This window comes from Tachyglossus aculeatus, chromosome 1 (genome assembly GCF_015852505.1).
Source record: "Tachyglossus aculeatus isolate mTacAcu1 chromosome 1, mTacAcu1.pri, whole genome shotgun sequence".
Taxonomy (NCBI): Eukaryota; Metazoa; Chordata; class Mammalia; order Monotremata; family Tachyglossidae; genus Tachyglossus; species Tachyglossus aculeatus.
Window position 1 is genome coordinate 48,317,862 of NC_052066.1, and position 19,601 is coordinate 48,337,462.

General features: G+C 45.5%; 1 protein-coding gene across 1 annotated transcript in view; it reads left to right on the plus strand.

Annotated features, from left to right (window-relative positions):
- Positions 1-19,601, plus strand: part of MCF2L2 (MCF.2 cell line derived transforming sequence-like 2) — a 491,086-nt gene that overhangs the window by 132,019 nt on the left and 339,466 nt on the right. Inside the window, exons 4-5 of the mRNA XM_038758478.1 lie at positions 14,512-14,602; positions 17,050-17,169. Of these exons, the coding sequence (XP_038614406.1) occupies positions 14,512-14,602; positions 17,050-17,169 (211 nt within the window). The remainder of the gene's footprint in view (positions 1-14,511; positions 14,603-17,049; positions 17,170-19,601) is intronic.

The following is a 19,601-nucleotide window of genomic DNA, read 5'->3' on the forward strand; positions in this document are numbered from 1 at the left end:
TTGTACTTCCCAAGTGCTTAGTACAGTGCTCTGCACACAGTAAGCGCTCAATACATATTATTGATTGATTGATTGATTGAAAGAAGGGAGGTGAGGTAGGAGGAGGCGAGGTGATGGAGAGCCTTGAAACAGAGAGTGAGGAGTTTTTGCTTGATGCGTAGGTTGACTGGTAGCCACTGGAGATTTTTGAGGAGGGGAGTGACATGCCCAGAACATTTCTGAAGAAAGGTAATCTGGGCAGCAGAGTGAAGTATAGACTGAAGTAGGGAGAGACAGGAGGATGGGAGATCAGAAAGGAGGCTGATGCAGTAATCCAGTCAGAATAGGATGAGAGATAGAACCAACAAGGTAGTGGTTTGGATGGAGAGGAAAGGGTGGATCTTGGCGATGTTGTGAAGGTAAGACTGACAGGTTTTGGTGATGGATTGGATGTGTGGGGTGAATGAGAGAGCGGAGTCAAGGATGACACCAAGGTTGTGGGCTTGTGAGATGGGAAGTATGGTAGTGCCATCCACAGTGACAGGAAAGTCAGGGAGAGGACAGGGTTTGGAAGGGTAGATAAGGAGCTCAATCTTGGACATGTTGAGCTTTAGGGGGCCGGCGGACATCCAGGTGGAGAGGTACTGAAGGCAGGAAGAGATATGAGCCTGGAGGGAGGGAGAGAGAACAGGGAAGGAGATGTAGATGTATGTGTCATCTATGTAAAGATGATAGTTGAAGCCGTGGGAGCCAATGTGTTCAACAAGGAAGTGAGTGTAGATGGAGAACAGAAGGGGAGGAAGAACTGACCCTTGAGGAACCCCTACAGTAAGGGGATGGGGCGGGGAGGAGGAGCCTGCGAAGGAGACTGAGAATGTACAGCCAGAGAGGTAAGAGGAGAACCAGGAGAGGATGGAGTCCATGAAGCCAAGGTTGGGTAATGTGTTGAGGAGAAGGGGATGGTCCGAAGTGTCAAAGGCAGCTGTGAGGTTGAGGAGGATTAGGATAGAGTAGGAGCCATTGGATATGGCAAGAAGGAGGTTATTGATGACCTTTGAGAGGGCAGTTTTGGTGGAGTGTAGGAGACGGAAGCCAGATTGGAGAGGGTCTAGGAGAGAGTTGGAGTTGAGGAATTCTAGGCAGCAAGTGTAGACTACTCGTTCCAGAAGTTTGGAAAGGAAGGATAGGAGGGAGATAGGGTGATAGTTGGAAGGGGCAGTGGGGTCAAGAGAGGGTTTTTTTAGGATGGGGGAGACATGGGAATGTTTGAAGGCAGAGGGGAAGAAACCATTGGAGAGTGAGTGGTTGAAGATGGAAGTTAAGGAGGGGAGGAAGGAAGGGTTGAGAGTTTTTGTAAGATGAGAGGGAATGGGGTCCAAAGCACAGGTGGGTGGGGTGGTCCTTGAGAGGAGGGAGGAGATCTCATCTGAAGATACTGCTGGGATAAATCCATCTATTGATTTATCCCCATTTTACAAGTGCAGAAACTAGGTGCAGAGACATTAAGGGACTTGCCCAAAGTCACCCGGTAGGTCAGTGCAGATATGGAACTAATAATACTACTACTAATAATTATGGTACTTGTTAAGCACTTATTATGTGCTAAGCACTGTTCTAAGCACTAAGGTAGGTACAAGTTAATCAGGTTGGACACAGTCCCCGTCCCAAATGGGGCTCACAGTCTTAATCCCTATTTGACAGATGAGGTAACTGAGGCCCAGAGAAGTTAACTAGAATCCTGATCCTTCTGTATTTGTGAGTCTGTCTTGCTATGTGACGCAGGTGACATTGATGGTACTGCTGTAGAACTTCCTCTATCCTTGCCTCTGCTTTCCTTGTAGGTACTTCCCTAGTGTCTCCGTGGAGAAGACCATGGGGTCTTCTCCTGTGAAGGGGCTCTGGTCAATGCCTGAGAATAGGCCCTTCAAAACCAACGATGCCGAAGACCATTCTTCTCGTGCCGCCAAAGAACAGTCCTCTGCAATTAGACGCGGAGCCTTAAACTCCAGAATTCATAAGAATATCGGGAGTCCTAAAGTGGGAGGCATCTAATTTCATTTTAAATTTGATGGCTTAGTGGATAAAACACAGGTCAGGGAGTCGGAAGGACCTGGGTTCTAATTCCGGCTCTGTCACGTGTCTGCTGCGTGACCTTGGGCATGTCATATCACTTCTCTGGGCCTCAGTTACCACATCTGGAAAATGGGGATAATAGCAATCATAATAATGGTATTTGTTAAGCGCTTACTATGTGCATATAGACTGTGAGCCCACTGTTGGGTTGGGACCGTCTCTATATGTTGCCAACTTGTACTTCCCAAGCACTTAGTACAGTGCTCTGCACACAGTAAGCACTCAATAAATGTGATTGATTGACTGATATAGAGATGGTCCCTACCCAACAGCGGGCTCACAGTCTAGCAGGCTTGCTACGGGATCTTGGGCAAGTCGCTTAACTTCTCTACACCTCAGTTTCCTCAACTGTAAAGTGGGTTTTCAATACCTGATCTCCCCCCTATTTATAGTGTGAGTCCCTTGAGTAGCCAGGACTGAGTCTGACCTGATTAGGAAGCAGTGTGGGCTAGCAGAAAGAGCACGGGCCTAGGAGTTAGAGGGCCTGGGTTCTAATCTTGGCTCTGCCACTTGCCCGCTGTGTGACCTTGGGCAAGTTGCCTCACTTCTCTGGGCCTCAGGTACCTCATCTGTAAAATGGGGATTGAGATCGTGAGACTGAGACTGGGACTGATTAGCTTTCATCTACCCCAGTGCTTAGTACAGTGTCTGGCACACAGTAAGTACTTAGCAAATGCCACAGAAAAATCGACCCGGTACTTAGTACAATGATTGGAACACAGTAAGTGCTGAATAAATACCACAGTTATTATTATTACCCTTGCCATGCATATTGATTTGTTTCATTAATGTAATCATCTCCTTTAGTTTTTACGCGTCATATTGCCGTTCTTATTCTTAAGAGGTTAAGAGCTCAAGGGCTGGAGGCCGTGACATTTACTTCTACTGTATGTTCCCAAGCACCTAGTGCAGTTCTCTGCAAGCAAAAAGTTCTCAGTGATGATGGTGGTGTTTTGAATGGGCACTTCTTTCTTTTATTATTAATAATAATAATAATAATAATACTTGTTAAGTGCATGCTATGTACTAAGCAAAGTTCTAAGTGTTGGGGTTGATACAAGCCAATCAGGTTGGACACAGTCCCAATCCCATGTGGGGATCACAGTCTTCATAAGCATTAAGCATTAAGCATAAGCATTACCCTGTGAGTCTTCCAGGCCATTCATCGACTTTACAGTAAACTCTTCAATTATCCATACTACTGAGGCATTAACACAGTCATAATTAAAAGCAGCACAAAGTGTGCTCACAGAGAAACAGAAAAAGCTGCTCCGCACGCTTCTACAAATCAGCTCCCGCGCTGCCTGTAGAGTGCATTCTTTTATGCCACTGTTTTCCCCTTCTCCCCCTATTCCCTCCATCCCAGCTAAGTGGAAGAGGCAACCTCTCTCTCCGAGCATCCTCGCCGAGGTTTACAGCTAATGGATTGATGGTGTGGGGGAACCGTGGAGTCATCATTCATTCAGTTGTATTTATTGAGCATTTACTCTGTGCAGAGCACTGTACTAAGCATTTGGGAGAGGCTTAGTGGCAAGAGCACTGGTTTGCGGGTCAGAGGTAATGGGTTCTATCCCAGCTCTGCCACTTGCCTGCTGTGTGACCTTGTGCAAGTCACTTCACTTCTCCACTTGGCTCAGTGGAAAGAGCTTGGGCTTTGGAGTCAGAGGTCATGGGTTCAAATCCCAACTCCGCCACTTGTCAGCTGTGTGACTTTGGGCAAGTCACTTTACTTCTCTGTGCCTCAATTACCTCCTCTGTAAAATGGGGGTGAAGACTGTGAGCCCCCCGTGGGACAACCTGATCACCTTGTAACCTCCCCAGCACTTAGAACAGTGCTTTGCACGTGGTAAGTGCTTAATAAATGCTATCATTCTTCTTCTTCTTATTATTATTATTCTCTGTGCCTCAGTTACTTCATCTGTAAAATGGGGACTGAGACTGTGAGCCCCATGTGGGACTGGGACTGTGTCCCACCTGATTAACTTGTATCTACCCCAGCACTTAGAACAGTGCTTTGCACAAAGTAAGCATTTAACAAATACCATAAGTATTCATTATTATTATTACAATACAACAATGTTAAACAGACACATTCCCTGCCCACCACAAGCTTACTGTCTAGAGTTGCGGAGACAGACATCAATATAAATAAATTAATTCATTCATTCTGTTGTATTTATTGAGTGCTTACTGTGTGCAGAGCACTGTACTAAGCGCTTGGGAAGTACAAGTTGGCAACATATAGAGATGGTCCCTACCCAGCAGCAGGCTCACAGTCTAGAAGGGGGAGACAGAGAACAAAACAAAACATATTAACAAAATAAAATAAGTAGAATAAATATGTACAAGTAAAATAAACAAATAGGGTAATAAATATGTACAAACATATATACATATATGCAGGTGTTGTGGGGAAGGGAAGGAGGTAAGGCAGGGGGGATAGAGAGGGGGAGGAGGGGGAGAGGAAGGAGGGGGCTCAGTCTGGGAAGGCCTCCTGGAGGAGGTGAGCTCTCAGCAGGGCCTTGAAGGGAGGAAGAGAGCTAGCTTGGTGGATGGGCAGAGGGAGGGCATTCCAGGCCCGGAGGAGGACGTGGGCCGGGGGTCGATGGCGGGACAGGCGAGAATGAGGCACAGTGAGGAGATTAGCGGCGGAGGAGCAGAGGGTGCGGGCTGGGCAGTAGAAGGAGAGAAGGGAGGTGAGGTAGGAGGGGGCGACGGGATGAACAGCCTTGAAGCCCAGGGTGAGGAGTTTCTGCCTGATGCGTAGGTTGATTGGTAGCCACTGGAGATTTTTGAGGAGGGGAGTAACATGCCCAGAGTGTTTCTGGACAAAGACAATCCGGGCAGCGGCATGAAGTATGGATTGAAGTGGGGAGAGACACGAGGATGGGAGATCGGAGAGGAGGCTGATACAGTAATCCAGACGGGATAGGATGAGAGCTTGAACGAGCAGGGTAGCGGTTTGGATGGAGAGGAAAGGGCGGATCTTGGCAATGTTGCGGAGCTGAGACCGGCAGGTTTTGGTGACGGCTTGGATGTGAGCGGTGAACGAGAGAGTGGAGTCGAGGATGACACCAAGGTTGCGGGCTTGTGAGACGGGAAGGATGGTAGTGCCGTCAACAGAGATGGGAAAGTCAGGGAGAGGGCAGGGTTTGGGAGGGAAGACAAGGAGTTCCATCTTGGACATGTTGAGTTTTAGGTGGCGGGCAGACATCCAGATGGAGATGTCCTGAAGGCAGGAGGAGATGCGAGCCTGGAGGGAGGGAGAGAGAGCAGGGGCAGAGATGTGATTACAATACGACAATGATAAACAGAGACATTCCCTGCCCACCACAAGCTTACGTCTAGAGTTGGGGAGACAGACATCAATACAAATGAATAAATGACAGATATTCATTCATTCATTCAATCATATTTATTGAGCGCTTACTGTGTGCAGAGTGCTGTACTAAGCATTTGGGAAGTACAAGTTGGCAACATATAGAGATGGTCCGTACCCAACAACGGGCTCATGTACATAAGTGCTGTGGAGCTGGGAGGGGGGAAGAACAAACGGAGCAAGACAGGGTAAGGCAGAAGGGAGTGGGAGAAGAGGAAAGAGGGGCTTAGTCTGGGAAGGCCTCTTGGAGGAGATGTGCCTTCAATAAAGCTTTGAAGGCAGGGAGAGTAATTGTCTGTCGGATTTGAGGAGGGAGGGTGTTCCAAGAAGAGACAGGATGTGGGTGAAGGGCTGCCGGTGAGGTAGGTGAGATGGAGGCATAGTGAGAAGGTTAGCACTAGAGGAGCGAAGTGTGCTGGCTGGGTTGTAGGATAGTAATTAGGTGATGTAGGAGGGGGCAAGGTGGTGGACTGCTTTAGAAGCAATGGTGAAGAGTTTTGGTTTCCCAGACTGAGCCCCTTCCTTCCTCTCCCCCTCGTCCCCCTCTCCATCCCCCCCATCTTACCTCCTTCCCTTCCCCACAGCACCTGTATATATGTATATATGCTTGTACATATTTATTACTCTATTTATTTATTTATTTATTTATTTTACTTGTACATACCTATCCTATTTATTTTATTTTGTTAGTATGTTTGGTTTTTATTCTCTGTCTCCCCCTTTTAGACTGTGAGCCCACTGTTGGGTAGGGACTGTCTCTATATGTTGCCAATTTGTACTTCCCAAGCGCTTAGTACAGTGCTCTGCACATAGTAAGCGCTCAATAAATACGATTGATTGATTGATTGATTGATTGATTTTGAGGAGAAGTTTTTCGTATCATCCTCCAGTGGTTGAGGAAGAGGGAGATGGAGAGGAAAGAGCAGCACTGAGAGACAAGGTAAATGAATGACAATCATTCAGCTTGGAACTGGGCCTTTCTACTGGTTAATTGGAACATAAAGTGTTATCTTTTCCAAAGCAGTAAATCTGAACATGAAGGGATTATCAATCAGTCAATCGATCATATTTATTGAGCACTTATTGGTTGCAGAGCACTTAAAAGAAGCAGCGTGGCTCAATGGAAAGAGCCCGGGCTTGGGAGTCAGAGGTCATGGGTTCAAATCCCTACTCTGCCAATTGTCAGCTGTGTGACCTTGGGCAAGTCATTTAACTTCTCTGGGCCTCAGTTACCTTATCTGTAAAATGGGGATTAAGACTGTGAGCCCCATGAGGGACAACCTGATCACCTTGTAACCTCCCCAGCGCTTACAACAGTGCTTTGCGCATAGTAAACACTTAATAAATGCCATCATTATTATTATTATTAAGCACTTGGGAGAGACAATATAACAGAGTTGGTAGACATGTTCCCTGCCCATGATAAGCTTACAGCCTAGAGGAAAGACAGGCATTAATGTAAATAATTATGGATACGATGATGATGATGATGGATTTGTTAAGTGCTTTCTATGTGCCAGGCACTGTACTAAGCGCTGGGGTGGATACAAGATAATCAGATTGGACACAGTCCCTGTCCCACATAGGGCTCACAGTCTCAATCCCCATTTTACAGAGGAGGCAACTGAGGCAGAGAGAAGCAAAGTGACTTGCCCAGGGTACCACAGCAGACAAGGGAGGGAGCCGGGATTAGAACCCATGACCTTCTGTTTCCCAGGTCGGTGCTCTATCCACTACACTGTGGATTCAATTGTATTTATTGAATTATTGTATTATTACATATCTGTATGTACGTGCTGTGCGGCTGAGGGAGAGGTGAATAAAGGGTGAAAATCCAAGTGCAAAGGGCGGCACAGAAGGGAGTGGGGAGAAGAGGAAATGAGGGAAGAGGAAAGACGAAAATGAAGGCTTGGTTGGGGAAGACCTCTTGGAGAAGTAAGGGCCATTATTTATTAAGAAGAAGTAGAGTAAGGGCCACTGGAGAGAGCACACTTGAAGATGACGGTCAGGGAAGGAAGAAGGAAGGGGGCAAGTGTTTTAATAAGGTGAGAAAGGATGAGATTGGAGACCCGGGTGGAGGGAGTAGATTTTAAGAAGACCTGGGAAATCTCTTGAAATTTTGCTGGGCAAGATGGGGGATACTCAATAGATATGATACCTAATAGATAGGACTTGGTAACCTATGCCCTGAAGAGTTTTGGTCACGGGTTCATGGGGTCATAGGTTCAAATCCCGGCTCCACCAGTTGTCAGCTGTGTGACTTTGGGCAAGTCACTTAACATCTCTGGTCCTCAGTTACCTCATCTGTAAAATGGGGATTAAGACTGTGAGACCCCGGTGGGACAACCTGATCACCTTGTAACCTCCCCAGTGCTTAGAACGGTGCTTTGCACATAGTAAGTGCTTAATAAATGCCATTATTATTATTATTATTTTGAGTCTAAATTTACCTTCTTGTAAAATCTCATTTATGAGCTAAGGAAGTTTGTTAACCCGTCTTTTTAATCTTCCATCTTAACCCAGAAAGGGAATTGAGATGCTTTACTTTGCTGTTGTTGCCTTATCCTCAACAGGTAGTTTTGATCACCTTCAGGATGCACAGAATAGAAGGAGGCTAGAGCATTGTAGACTAAAGTATAGCAAGAGGCTAGAACGTAGCATGAGGCTAGAACATAACTAGGAATCTAGAGCACAGCAGGAGGCTAGAACATAGTAATAAAAATGATGGTATTTGTTAAGCGCTCACTATATGCCAAGCACTGTTCTAAGCGCTGGGGTAGATACAAGGTAATCAGCTTGTCCCATGTGGGGCTCGCAGTCTTCATCCCCATTTTACAGATGAGGGTACATAGTAAGAGGCTAGAACATAGTAAGAAGATAGTAAGAACATAGTGAGGGGCTAGAACACAGCAGAAGGCTAGGGTATAGCAGAAGACTAGAGCATATTTTTGGCTGCACACCTATTTAGACAGTGACACTACAGAAGTGCCATGGGATCTCAGTATTATTCCACCATAATCAAAAGAAGCAAGCTCACACACGGTGGAAGAGAAGAAGGGTCTGAAAGTGAAAAAATCCTTGGCACAGGCTTGCGGAAGGAGATAGGGAGCTTCTTCTCTGAAAAGACCACGGTTGGTGGGGAGGATGAGATGGGAGGGTGGGGAACAGTGCTTTTTTTTTTAATGGCATTTATTAAGCGCTTACTATGTGCAAAGCACTGTTCTAAGAGCTGGGGGGGATACAAAGTGATCAGGTTGTCCCACTCGGGGCTCACAGTCTTAATCCCCATTTTACAGATGAGGGAACTGAGGCTCAGAGAAGTTAAGTGACTTGCCCAAGATCACACAGCAGACATGTGGCGGAGCCAGGATTCAAACCCATGACCTCTGACTCCAAAGCCTGTGCTCTTTCCACTGAGCCATGCTGCTTCACTCCTCAAATCTGACAGACAATTACTCTTCCCACCCCTCCAAAGCCTTATTGAAGGCCCATCTCCTCCAGTAGGGACTGTCTCTATGTGTTGCCAGCTTATACTTCCCAAGCACTTAGTACAGTGCTGTGCACACAGTAAGCACTAAATAAATACAATTGATTGATTGATTGATTGATTCCCTGACTAAGCACCCCCTTTCCTCTTCTCCCACTCCCTTCTGCGTCACCCTGACTCACTCCCTGTGTTCTTCCCCTCTCCCTGCCCCTCAGTATCTGTAATTTATTCATTTATATTAACGTTTGTCTTCCCCCGCTAGACTGTCAGTTCGTTGTGGGTAGGGGAAGGTGCCTATGTATTGTTGTATTGTGCTCACCCAAGCGCTTAGTACAGTGCTCTGCACACAGTAAGCACTCAATAAATACAATTGAATGAATGAATGAAAAATAGGTGATGCAGCCTCAAGGGCCCACTTACCATTCCTTTACTTCTCCCTTCAATCAATCCATCAGTAGTATTTACTGAACCCTTACTCTGTGCAGAGCACTGTACTAAACCCTTAAGAGTAAAATAAAGTAAGCAGACATTATCTCCCCTCTCCTCCTTTTTTTCTTCTCTGTTCACTCCCCTTTCTCTAATTGCCACTTAATTCCCCATGTAATATCCCATCCCCTTTGTAAAAATTCTGCAAAAGACTGGTGCAGTTATGTAGTATATTCTCTTCTTTAGGCACTAACATGTCTACAGAACCCCCTTTCCTTCTTCCTTCTATTTGTTATTTATTTTACTGTCTCCCCTGCTCAGTGGCTGCCAGCTCCTTGAGGGCATTGATCTTGTCTACTAATTCTAGTGGATTCATTCATTCAATCACATTTATTGAGTGCTTACTATGTGCAGAGCACTGTACTAAGCCCCGGGGAGAGTACAAGACAACAATAAACACTCCTCACCACTTAGTAGAGTGCTCTACATTCAGTAGGCACTCAATAAATGCCATTGATTGATTAACTGATTTGACATCAGTCCCATTACCTTTTTAATGATAATAATAATAATAATTGTGGAATTTTTAAGCACTTACTATGTGCCAGGCACATACTAAGGGCTATGTTGGTTACAAGCTAATCGGGTTGGACACAGTCCCTGTCCTACATGGAGCTCACAGTCTTAAACCCCATTTTACAGATGAGGTAACTGTGGCCCAGAGAAGTGAAATGACTTCCCCAAGATCATACAGCAGACACATGGTGGAGCCGGAATTAGAACCCACGTCCTTCGGTTCTCTATCCCATGCTCTACCCATTAGGCCACACTACTCCTCGGTTTCTCGGCTTCATTCCAGTGAGGTTCATGTACAGGCCAAGATGAGGGCCCAGTGCAGATTGTATAGATATAGAAGATTAGCCCTGAATCATCCCCTCTAGACTGTTAGTGCTCTGTGGGCAGGCAGTGTGTCCCTTATATTGCTGTGTTGAACTCTCCGAAGCACTTAATACAGTGCTTTGCACACAGTTAGCGCTCGATAAATATGATCGATCAATTGACTGATCGTTGCTGGGCAACATTTAAAGTCTACTAACTCGATTGTACCATACTCTCCCAAACTTAGTATAGTGCTCTGCACACGATAAGTGCTCAATAAATGCTATTGATTGATCGATTGATTGAAGGAACTTGCATTTAACTGTGGTGAAGTACCAAATCAAACACCTAGGAGAGGACAACAGAAGCAAAACCCATGATCACCGCATCCAGGAACTTTCAATTTGGGCTGTACAAACAGAAAAAATTATTTGCAAATAGTGTAAGAGGAAGAACAATACTGTCGAATATCAGCCTATCATGAATATTCAGATGAATATACAAATGAAAATGTATCTCTGCCCACAAGCATTGAGGAAAGGAATAAAATATACAAATTCTAGGAATGGTGTTGGGTTGACGTGACTGGTTTGAGGAGAAGTAATAGGGGAAGGCTTCCCGAAAGAGGTGGCATTTTGGGAGGGCTTTGAGTTGGAGATAGGGGAGGTCTGTCACATTTTGGAGGGGTTGGACATCCTGGCTGGAGAACAACATTTTTGTAGGGTCTGAGACAAGAGAGTTGAAAGATGGTAACCATTTAGAAGGCAAAATGGGGAGGATGAAGACTGCAAGCTGGAGAGTAGCGGGCAAACAGGGTTAATACGTTGTTTTTTTTTCTTAAACAGTGTTTGTTAACTGCTTACTATGTGCCAGGCACTGTACTAAGCGCTGGGGTAGATCAATCAATCAATCAATCAATCGTATTTACTGAGCGCTTACTGTGTGCAGAGCACTGTACTAAGCTCTTGTAGATACAAACTAATCAGGTTGGACAAAATCCCTGTCCCACGTGGGCTCACAGTCTTAATCCCTATTTTATAGATAAGGTAACTGAGGCCCAGAGAAGCTAAATAATAACAATAATAATGATGGTATTTGTTAAGCGCTTACTATGTGTAAAGCACTGTTCCAAGCGCTGGGGGAATACAAGTTGATCAGGTTGTCCCACGTGGGGCTCACAGTTTTAATCCCCATTTTACAGATGAGGTAACTGAGGCACAGAGAAGCTAAGTGACTTGCCCAAAGTCACACAGCTGACAAGTGGTGGAGTCAGGATTAGAACCCACGACCTCTGACTCCCAAGCCCAGGCTCTTGCCACTGAGCCACGCCACTCCTCATCCCCCAGGTCGCACAGCGGACAAGTAGCAGAGCAGGGACTAGAACCCAGGTCCTTCTGACTCCCAGCCCTGTTCTGTATCCACTATGTCAGCTGTGTGACCTTGGGCAAGTCACTTAACTTCTCTGGGCCTCAGTTACCTCATCTGTAAAATGGGGATGAAGACTGTGAGCCCCCCGTGGGACAACCTCATCACCTTGTAACCTCCCCAGCGCTTAGAACAGTGCTTTGCATATAGTAAGAGCTTAATAAGTGCTATTATTATTATTATTATTATGCCACGCTGCTTCTCTGGCTGTGATGCCCGGATACTCTCCCGATGGCACATCAGACACCTTGACCGCTATGCTCTATCCATTCATTCAATCGTATTTATTGAGCACTTAGTACAGTGCTCTGCACACCCTAAGCACTCAACAAATACGATTGAATGAACTTTGCACAGAGTAAGGTAATGGTAACTACCTGCAGCAGGGAAACTGTACACACGGCTAAATAGCTGTATTGACAACATGAAATTGAGACCATCACCTGTTCATTCAGTCATTCAGGGATATTTATTGAGCGCTTATTGTGTGCAGAGCACTGTATTAAGCACTTGGGAAAGTACAAGTACGGGGAAGCAGCGTGGCTCAGTGGAAAGAGCCCGGGCTTTGGAGTCAGAGGTCATCGGTTCAAATCCCAGCTCCACCACTTACCAGCTGTGTGACTTTGGGCAAGTCACTTGACTTCTCTGGGCCTCAGTTCCCTCATCTGTAAAATGGGGATTAAGAATGTGAGCCCCCCGTGGGACAACCTGATCACCTTGTAAACTCCCCAGCGCTTAGAACAGTGCTTTGCACATAGTAAGCGCTTAATAAATGCTATTATTATTATTATTATTATTATTATTATTATTGGGAAAGTACAAATACAACAATAAACAGACACAGTCCCTGCCCACTATGAGCTTACAGTCTAGACGGGGGTGGAGGGGTGGAGGGGGGGATACAGGCATCAATGCAAATAAATAAATGACAGAAATGTACATAAGCACGTGGTGTTGGGAGTGGGGAAGAACAAAGGGAGCAAGTGGAGAAGAGGAAAGCGGGGGCTTAGTCTGGGAAGGCCTCTTGGAGGAGATGTTCCTTCAATAAGGCTTTGAAGAGGGGGAGAGTAATTGTCGGATTTGAGGAGGGAAGGCGTCCAGGACAGAGGCATGATGTAGGCTCTCATCCTATCCCGTCTGGACTACTGTACCAGCCTTCTCTCTGATCTCCCATCCTCGTGTCTCTCTCCACTTCAATCCATACTTCATGCTGCTGCCCGGATTATCTTTGTCCAGAAACGCTCTGGGCATATTACTCCCCTCCTCAAAAATCTCCAGTGGCTACCAATCAATCTTCACATCAGGCAGAAACTCCTCACCCTGGGCTTCAAGGCTGTCCATCCCCTCGCCCCCTCCTACCTCACCTCCCTTCTCTCCTTCTCCAGCCCAGCCCGCACCCTCCGCTCCTCCACCGCTAATCTCCTCACTGTACCTCGTTCTCGCCTGTCCCGCCGTCGACCCCCGGCCCACGTCATCCCCCGGGCCTGGAATGCCCTCCCTCCGCCAAGCTAGCTCTCTTCCTCCCTTCAAGCCCTGCTGAGAGCTCACCTCCTCCAGGAGGCCTTCCCAGACTGAGCCCCCTCCTTCCTCTCCCCCTCTCCATCCCCCCATCTTACCTCCTTCCCTTCCCCACAGCACCTGTATATATGTATATATGGTTGTACATGTTTATTACTCTATTTATTTATTTATTTATTTATTTTACTTGTACATTTCTATCCTATTTATTTTATTTTGTTGGTATGTTTGGTTCTGTTCTCTGTCTCCCCCTTTTAGACTGTGAGCCCCCTGTTGGGTAGGAACTGTCTCTATGTGTTGCCAATTTGTACTTCCCAAGCGCTTAGTACAGTGCTCTGCACATAGTAAGCGCTCAATAAATACGATTGATTGATTGATTGATTGATGTAGGCCAGGGGTTCGCCTCTTGACTAACGAAGTTGGCCCTGGGCATTTTAAGATGCTGTTGCACCAAAACAGCTTGGTCAGCTGTTCCCAAAACAGAGTGAGGGGCTGGAAGCCAGGAAACATTATCTTTGGGCCAGGGACTCTGAGCTACGGCCTCACTACCCTTCCTTCCCCTGGAGCACAGTGGAGTCCATATTACTTCAATGTGGTCAGCAGGGCCCTTGTTGGATGAAACAGAAAGGACCTCGGTTAAATTATATATTTCAAAAGGATTTAGAGGGAAAAAAATTATGCAGCAGCAGTAGTGTGTACCTTTAAATACGAAGGAAAATGTGTCTAAAAAATCCACCAGTTCCTGACTCATCGCTGTTTCCTTTTGTGCCTGTTGTCTATGTCAGATCTTAAGGAGATGGGCTTTTTTTTTTCTTGTTTTCTTTTTTTTTTTTTAATCCCCCCGGTTGGGCGGCTCAGATTTAGCAGTCGACGCACTGCCTCCTAACCCTGCTGTGATGTGGCTTCTGGCGAAAGAAAAGAACGTGCCAGGGACATTTTGGAGTTTTCGGGATAGGCACCAAAGCAGTTCCCTAATCAAAGAATTGGCCAAGCTATGTTGGTTCCCTCAATTCAGACCGTTCCAATCTATTTGCCAGCTTGTACCAAAGCAGCCGAGCAGAAAAGGATAAAATATTCATGTTCTGTTGAGGCTCCTAAGCTAAGGCTTAGAAAAAAGAAATTGCCTTGCCTTGCTTGGCCATCAGAGAGAATTATTCAGTCTCCCAGCCCTGGGCGTTCAAATAATGAGCTTGGAGTGATATGGAGGCTGTGGCCCGCTTCACCAAGTGCTCAGAACCGGGGCATCTCCATGTAACCCTGTACGCTCATCTCGTCTCTTTTGCAGTCTGGAAGCTGCTAGCATTGGATTCATCATCGTTATTGACAGACGAAGAGACAAATGGAGCTCCGTAAAGGCATCCTTGACTCGCATAGCAGTAAGTACCCGGGATTTTGGCTTGCCTTCCATTTGCCGCTGGGAAAGTCGAAATCCTCTAAGACTGAATAAGCTCGGGGCTCATCCTTTCTGTTTTGCAGGATGTTTTCCACCCCTCCCTCTCTTCCTCTTTCCTCCCCCACTCTGTGCCCGCCGAAGGCTTCGGTCTTCAGGAAGGAAGGAATGGCTGAATGTGGGATAAAGACTGTTGAAATCCCCTGTCCTGCTAAGACACGGGCTGTTAAAAGCCAAACAGTCCTGAGTCTCATTTCAAATGCAAATTCAGGCAGGCACACTCCCTCTTTGAAAGAGAGGTACCCAAGTCCATTGGAAATGTAGTGAACATAATAATAATAATAATAATGATGGCATTTATTAAGCGCTTACTATGTGCAAAGCACTGTTCTAAGCCCTGGTGAGGTAATAAGGTGATCAGGTTGTCCCACAGGGGCTCACAGTCTTAATCCCCATTTTACAGATGAGGGAACTGAGGCACAGAGAAGTGAAGTGACTTGCCCAAAGTCACACATCTGACAATTGGCGGAGCTGGGATTTGAACCCATGACTCCAAAACCCGGGCTCTTTCCACTGAGCCACGCTGCTTCTCTTACAAACATACGTAGTGTGTATGTATGAGTGTGTATGTAGTGTGTATGATCATACATAGTGTTCATGAAAATAAAGGGTTTTGGGTGATCGTTGAGCAACTAGGATATTTTCATCTTTTATAAAAAGTCAAGTTTATGAACACTCTGAAGGCTGATTGTTTTTCTGAGTGAGAGCAAGGCAATTTCACATCATGTTGAGATAATAATAATAATAATAATTATAACAATTGTAGTATTTGTTAAGCACTTATCATGTGCCAGGCACTGTTCTAAGCACTGGGGTAGATACAAGGTAATCAGGTTGGACACAGTCCTTATCCCACAAGGGGCTCACACTCTTAATCCTCATTTTTAGACTGTGAGCCCACTGTTGGGTAGGGACTGTCTCTATATGTTGCCATCTTGTACTTCTCAAGCGCTTAGTACAGTGCTCTGCACACAGTAAGCGCTTAATAAATACGATTGATTGATTTTACAGATGAGGTAACTGAGGCCCAGAGAAGTGAAGTGACTTGTCCAAGGTCACACAGCAGACATGCGGCAGACCTAGGATTAGAACTCAGGTCCTTATTGAGGGCTTACTATGTGCAGAGCACTGTACTAAGGACTTGGAAGCAACCTGGATGACAGAGTTGGCAGACACATTCCCTGCCCTCAGCAAGTTTACAGTCTAGATGAGGAGACAGACATCACTATAAATAAATAATTTACAATATATCATTTAAAGATATGTACGTAAGTGCTGTGGGGTTGAGGGTGGGGTGGGTAGAAAATGTCCAAAGGTCATAGATCTGATTGCGAATCAATCAATCAACTGATAGTTTTTATTGAGCGCTTACTGTACTGAGCAGTAATAATAATAATAATGGCATTTATTAAGTGCTTACTATGTGCAAAGCACTGTTCTAAGCGCTGGGGTAGATACAAGGTAATGATGATGATGATGGCATTTATTAAGCACTTACTATGTGCAAAGCACTGTTCTAAGCACTGGGGAGGTTACAAGGTGATCAGGTTGACCCACGGGGGCTCACAGTCTTAATCCCCATTTTTACAGATGAGGTAACTGAGGCAAAGAGAAGTGAAGTGACTTGCCTAAAGTCACACAGCTGACAATTGGTGGAGCCAGGATTTGAACCCATGACCTCTGACTCCAAAACCCGGGCTCTTTCCACAGAGCCACGCTGCTTCTCTAAGCAGTAGATTGTGAGCTCGTTGTGGGCAGGGAATGTCCACTGTTGTATTGTACTTTCCCAAGTGCCCTGGGCATGGTAAGCGTGGCTCAGTGGAAAGAGCACGGGCTTTGGAGTCAGAGGTCATGGGTTCGAGTCCCGGCCCCGCCACATGTCTGCTGTGTGACCTTGGGCAAGTCACTTAACTTCTCGGGGCCTCAGTTACCTCATCTGTAAAATGGGGATGATGACTGTAAGCCCCACGTGGGACAACCTGATCACCTTGTATTCCCCCCCAGCACTTAGAACAGTGCTTTGCACATAGTAAGCGCTTAACAAATGCCATCATCATTATTGTTATTACAATAGAATGAATGAATGAGTAGGGAGAGCGTAATAGGAGGAAAACACATGTTTCTTGCCCTCAAGGAGATTCCAGTGTCATGGGGGACACAGACAGATCCAAGTGATCCGCATACACTGCTTGTTTCCCGGGTGGTGCTCAGGGAGTATTAGTCACTTTGTGGGGTCGCATTTCTCTCCCTTTTCTAGGCCACGCTTGGTTTGGGGGATCAAAGAGTTGCCAAGCAAGCAGGACATGGGTTGCCCGGGGACCCTGAATGGATGCGACATTTCTTCCCTCCCTAACACTCTCCTGATCCTTCTAGGGTGCATTTCCAGGCAACCTGCAGCTTGTATTTGTCCTGAGGCCATCCCGCTTCATCCAGAGGACAATCGCTGACATCGGCATTAAACTCTATCGAGATGACTTTAAAATGAAGGTACCGGTAAGCGTGGCCTTTCATCCTGCATTCTCTCTGTCGTGACATCCGCCTCTTTCTTTCACAGCGAAGTTCTCTCGTTTTGGTGCTCGTGGTTTTGTTTATGGCCGTAGTCTTCTGCCCTGCTAGCCCCAGAAGACGGAGCTGAATAGCCTCGCTGCTCTCAGAACTAAACAGAGTCCGTAGAACTGTAACACGGCAACTTTAATTTTGAAAGTGCTTTCTTTTTTATGGTATTTGTGAAGTGCTTATAATAATGATGGTATTTGTTAAGCATTTACTATGTGTCAAGCACTGTTCTAAGTACTGAGCACTGTTCTAACTGCTGAGCACTGTCCGAGGCACTGTACTAAGCACTGGGATAGATACAGGCTAATCTAGTTGGACACAGTCCGTGTCCCACGTGGGACTCACAGTCTTTCATTCATTCATTCATTCAATTGTATTTATTGAGCGCTTATTGCATGCAGAGCACTGTACTAAGCGCTTGGGAAGTACAAGTTGGCAACATATACAGACGGTCCCTATCCAACAGCGGGCTCACAGTCTAGAAGTCTTAATCCCCATTTTACAGGATGAGGTAACTGAGGCCCAAAGAAGTTAAGTGACTTGCCCGAAGTCACACAGCTGGCAAGTGACGAGCCACTTGACTAGAGATATGTATGTCTGGGCAACTGGGGTTTAATCCTGTTCTGTAACCTCTCTTCCCCCTTTAGTCAATGTCTAAAATGTATTTTCCTTACTTCCTTTTCTGTCCCAATAAATATTTCCTTTATTTTTAACTCCTGTCAACTATGTATTCAGTCAATCAATCAATCAATTGGTAGTATTTATTGAGCACTTACTATGTGCAGAGCAATGTACTAAGCACTTGGGAAAGCACAATACGACGGAATTAGCAGACATGTTTCCTGCCCACAGGGAGTTTATAATCTAGAGTGTAATAATTCTAATTCATTTGCATTCATCGTGGCAGAACTTGATTTTGAAAGAGCAATTTGATCTTAGGCCTGTGTTCATCTGAGCCTATGAGACTTCTCATAAATCAGTTAAGCATTTTTTTCCCCTTAGAAACAGAATAGTGGCTGTTGTCCTGATTTAATATTCTTAAAATCAAAAGTTTGGAGTTTGGTATGTTAATTATTAGCCAAATGGCCTATAGGAAAGAGCCTTTTCATTCATTCAGTCATATTTTGTTAAGCGCCTACTGTCTGCAGAGCACTGTACTAAGAGCTCAGCACTGTTTTCTTATTAGCAGCATGGCTCAGTGGAAAGAACACAGGCTTTGGAGTCAGAGGTCATGGGTTCAAATCCCGACTCTCTGCCAATTGTTAGCTGTGTGACTTTGGGCAAGTCACTAAACTTCTCTGTGCCTCAGTTACCTCATTTGTCAAATGGGGATTAAGACTGTGAACTCCCCATGGGACAACCTGATCACCTTGTAACCTCCCCAGCACTTAGAACAGTGCTCTGCACATAGTAAGTGCTTAATAAATGCCATCATTGTTATTATTATTATTCTCACTTAGAGAAAGCAGCCCCCACCCAAATATTTATTCCTGTATAGAAATATGTATCTTTTCCAATTTCTTTCTTTTGAAGACATTTCCCCAGAAGGTTGTAAGGAATCACCCTCATCTTGTCTCCCTACCCTACTAATCTCTCTCCTCTGTTGTACTTGGGTCTGCACCTCCTAAGTACTTTGATAAATTCATTCAGTCCTCCCTCACCCCATGAGCACCGATATCCATACCATTATGTTCTGCTGCTCCCCTTGTCTGTAACCTATTTTAATGTGTGTCTTCCCCACTAGACCGTAGAGGACAGGGACTATGAGGGCAGGGATTATGTCTACCAACTGTATTGTACTACCACCGATTGACTGATTTTGTTTGTTTGTTTGCTTTCCCTAGCTACTACTCTCCCTTATTCATAGGAGATGCTCTCTCTACCTCCACTAAATTTGAGCACCAGTAAATCCAAATTCATCAAATCCTAAACTAAATATTTCCTTTAACGATCCCATTCACTGCAGTGATTGGCATCAATAATAGACAATGCTCTAAAGCTAGCAGATCTCCCTGTCAGCTTTGACAATCAGAATACAGTTTTAGTGTTTTTACCACTAGGCCATGCTCCTTCATAACCTTTAATATGTTTTATAAGTTGCCAACTTGTACTTCCCAAGCGCTTAGTACAGTGCTGTGCACACAGTAAGCGCTCAATAAATACGATTGATTGATTGATTGATTGATTTAATCTTTAGACATCCCAAGGCCATCCTGATGCCCATCCTAAAATTAATGGGGTCCTGGTCAACTCCTTGGAGGCCCAATGCAAGTCCGAGGGTGGTATAATCAGTGCTTGAATCCTAGGAAGAGGCAGTGCAGTTAGTCAGTTGTATTTATTGAGCACTTACTGTGTGCAGAACACTGTAC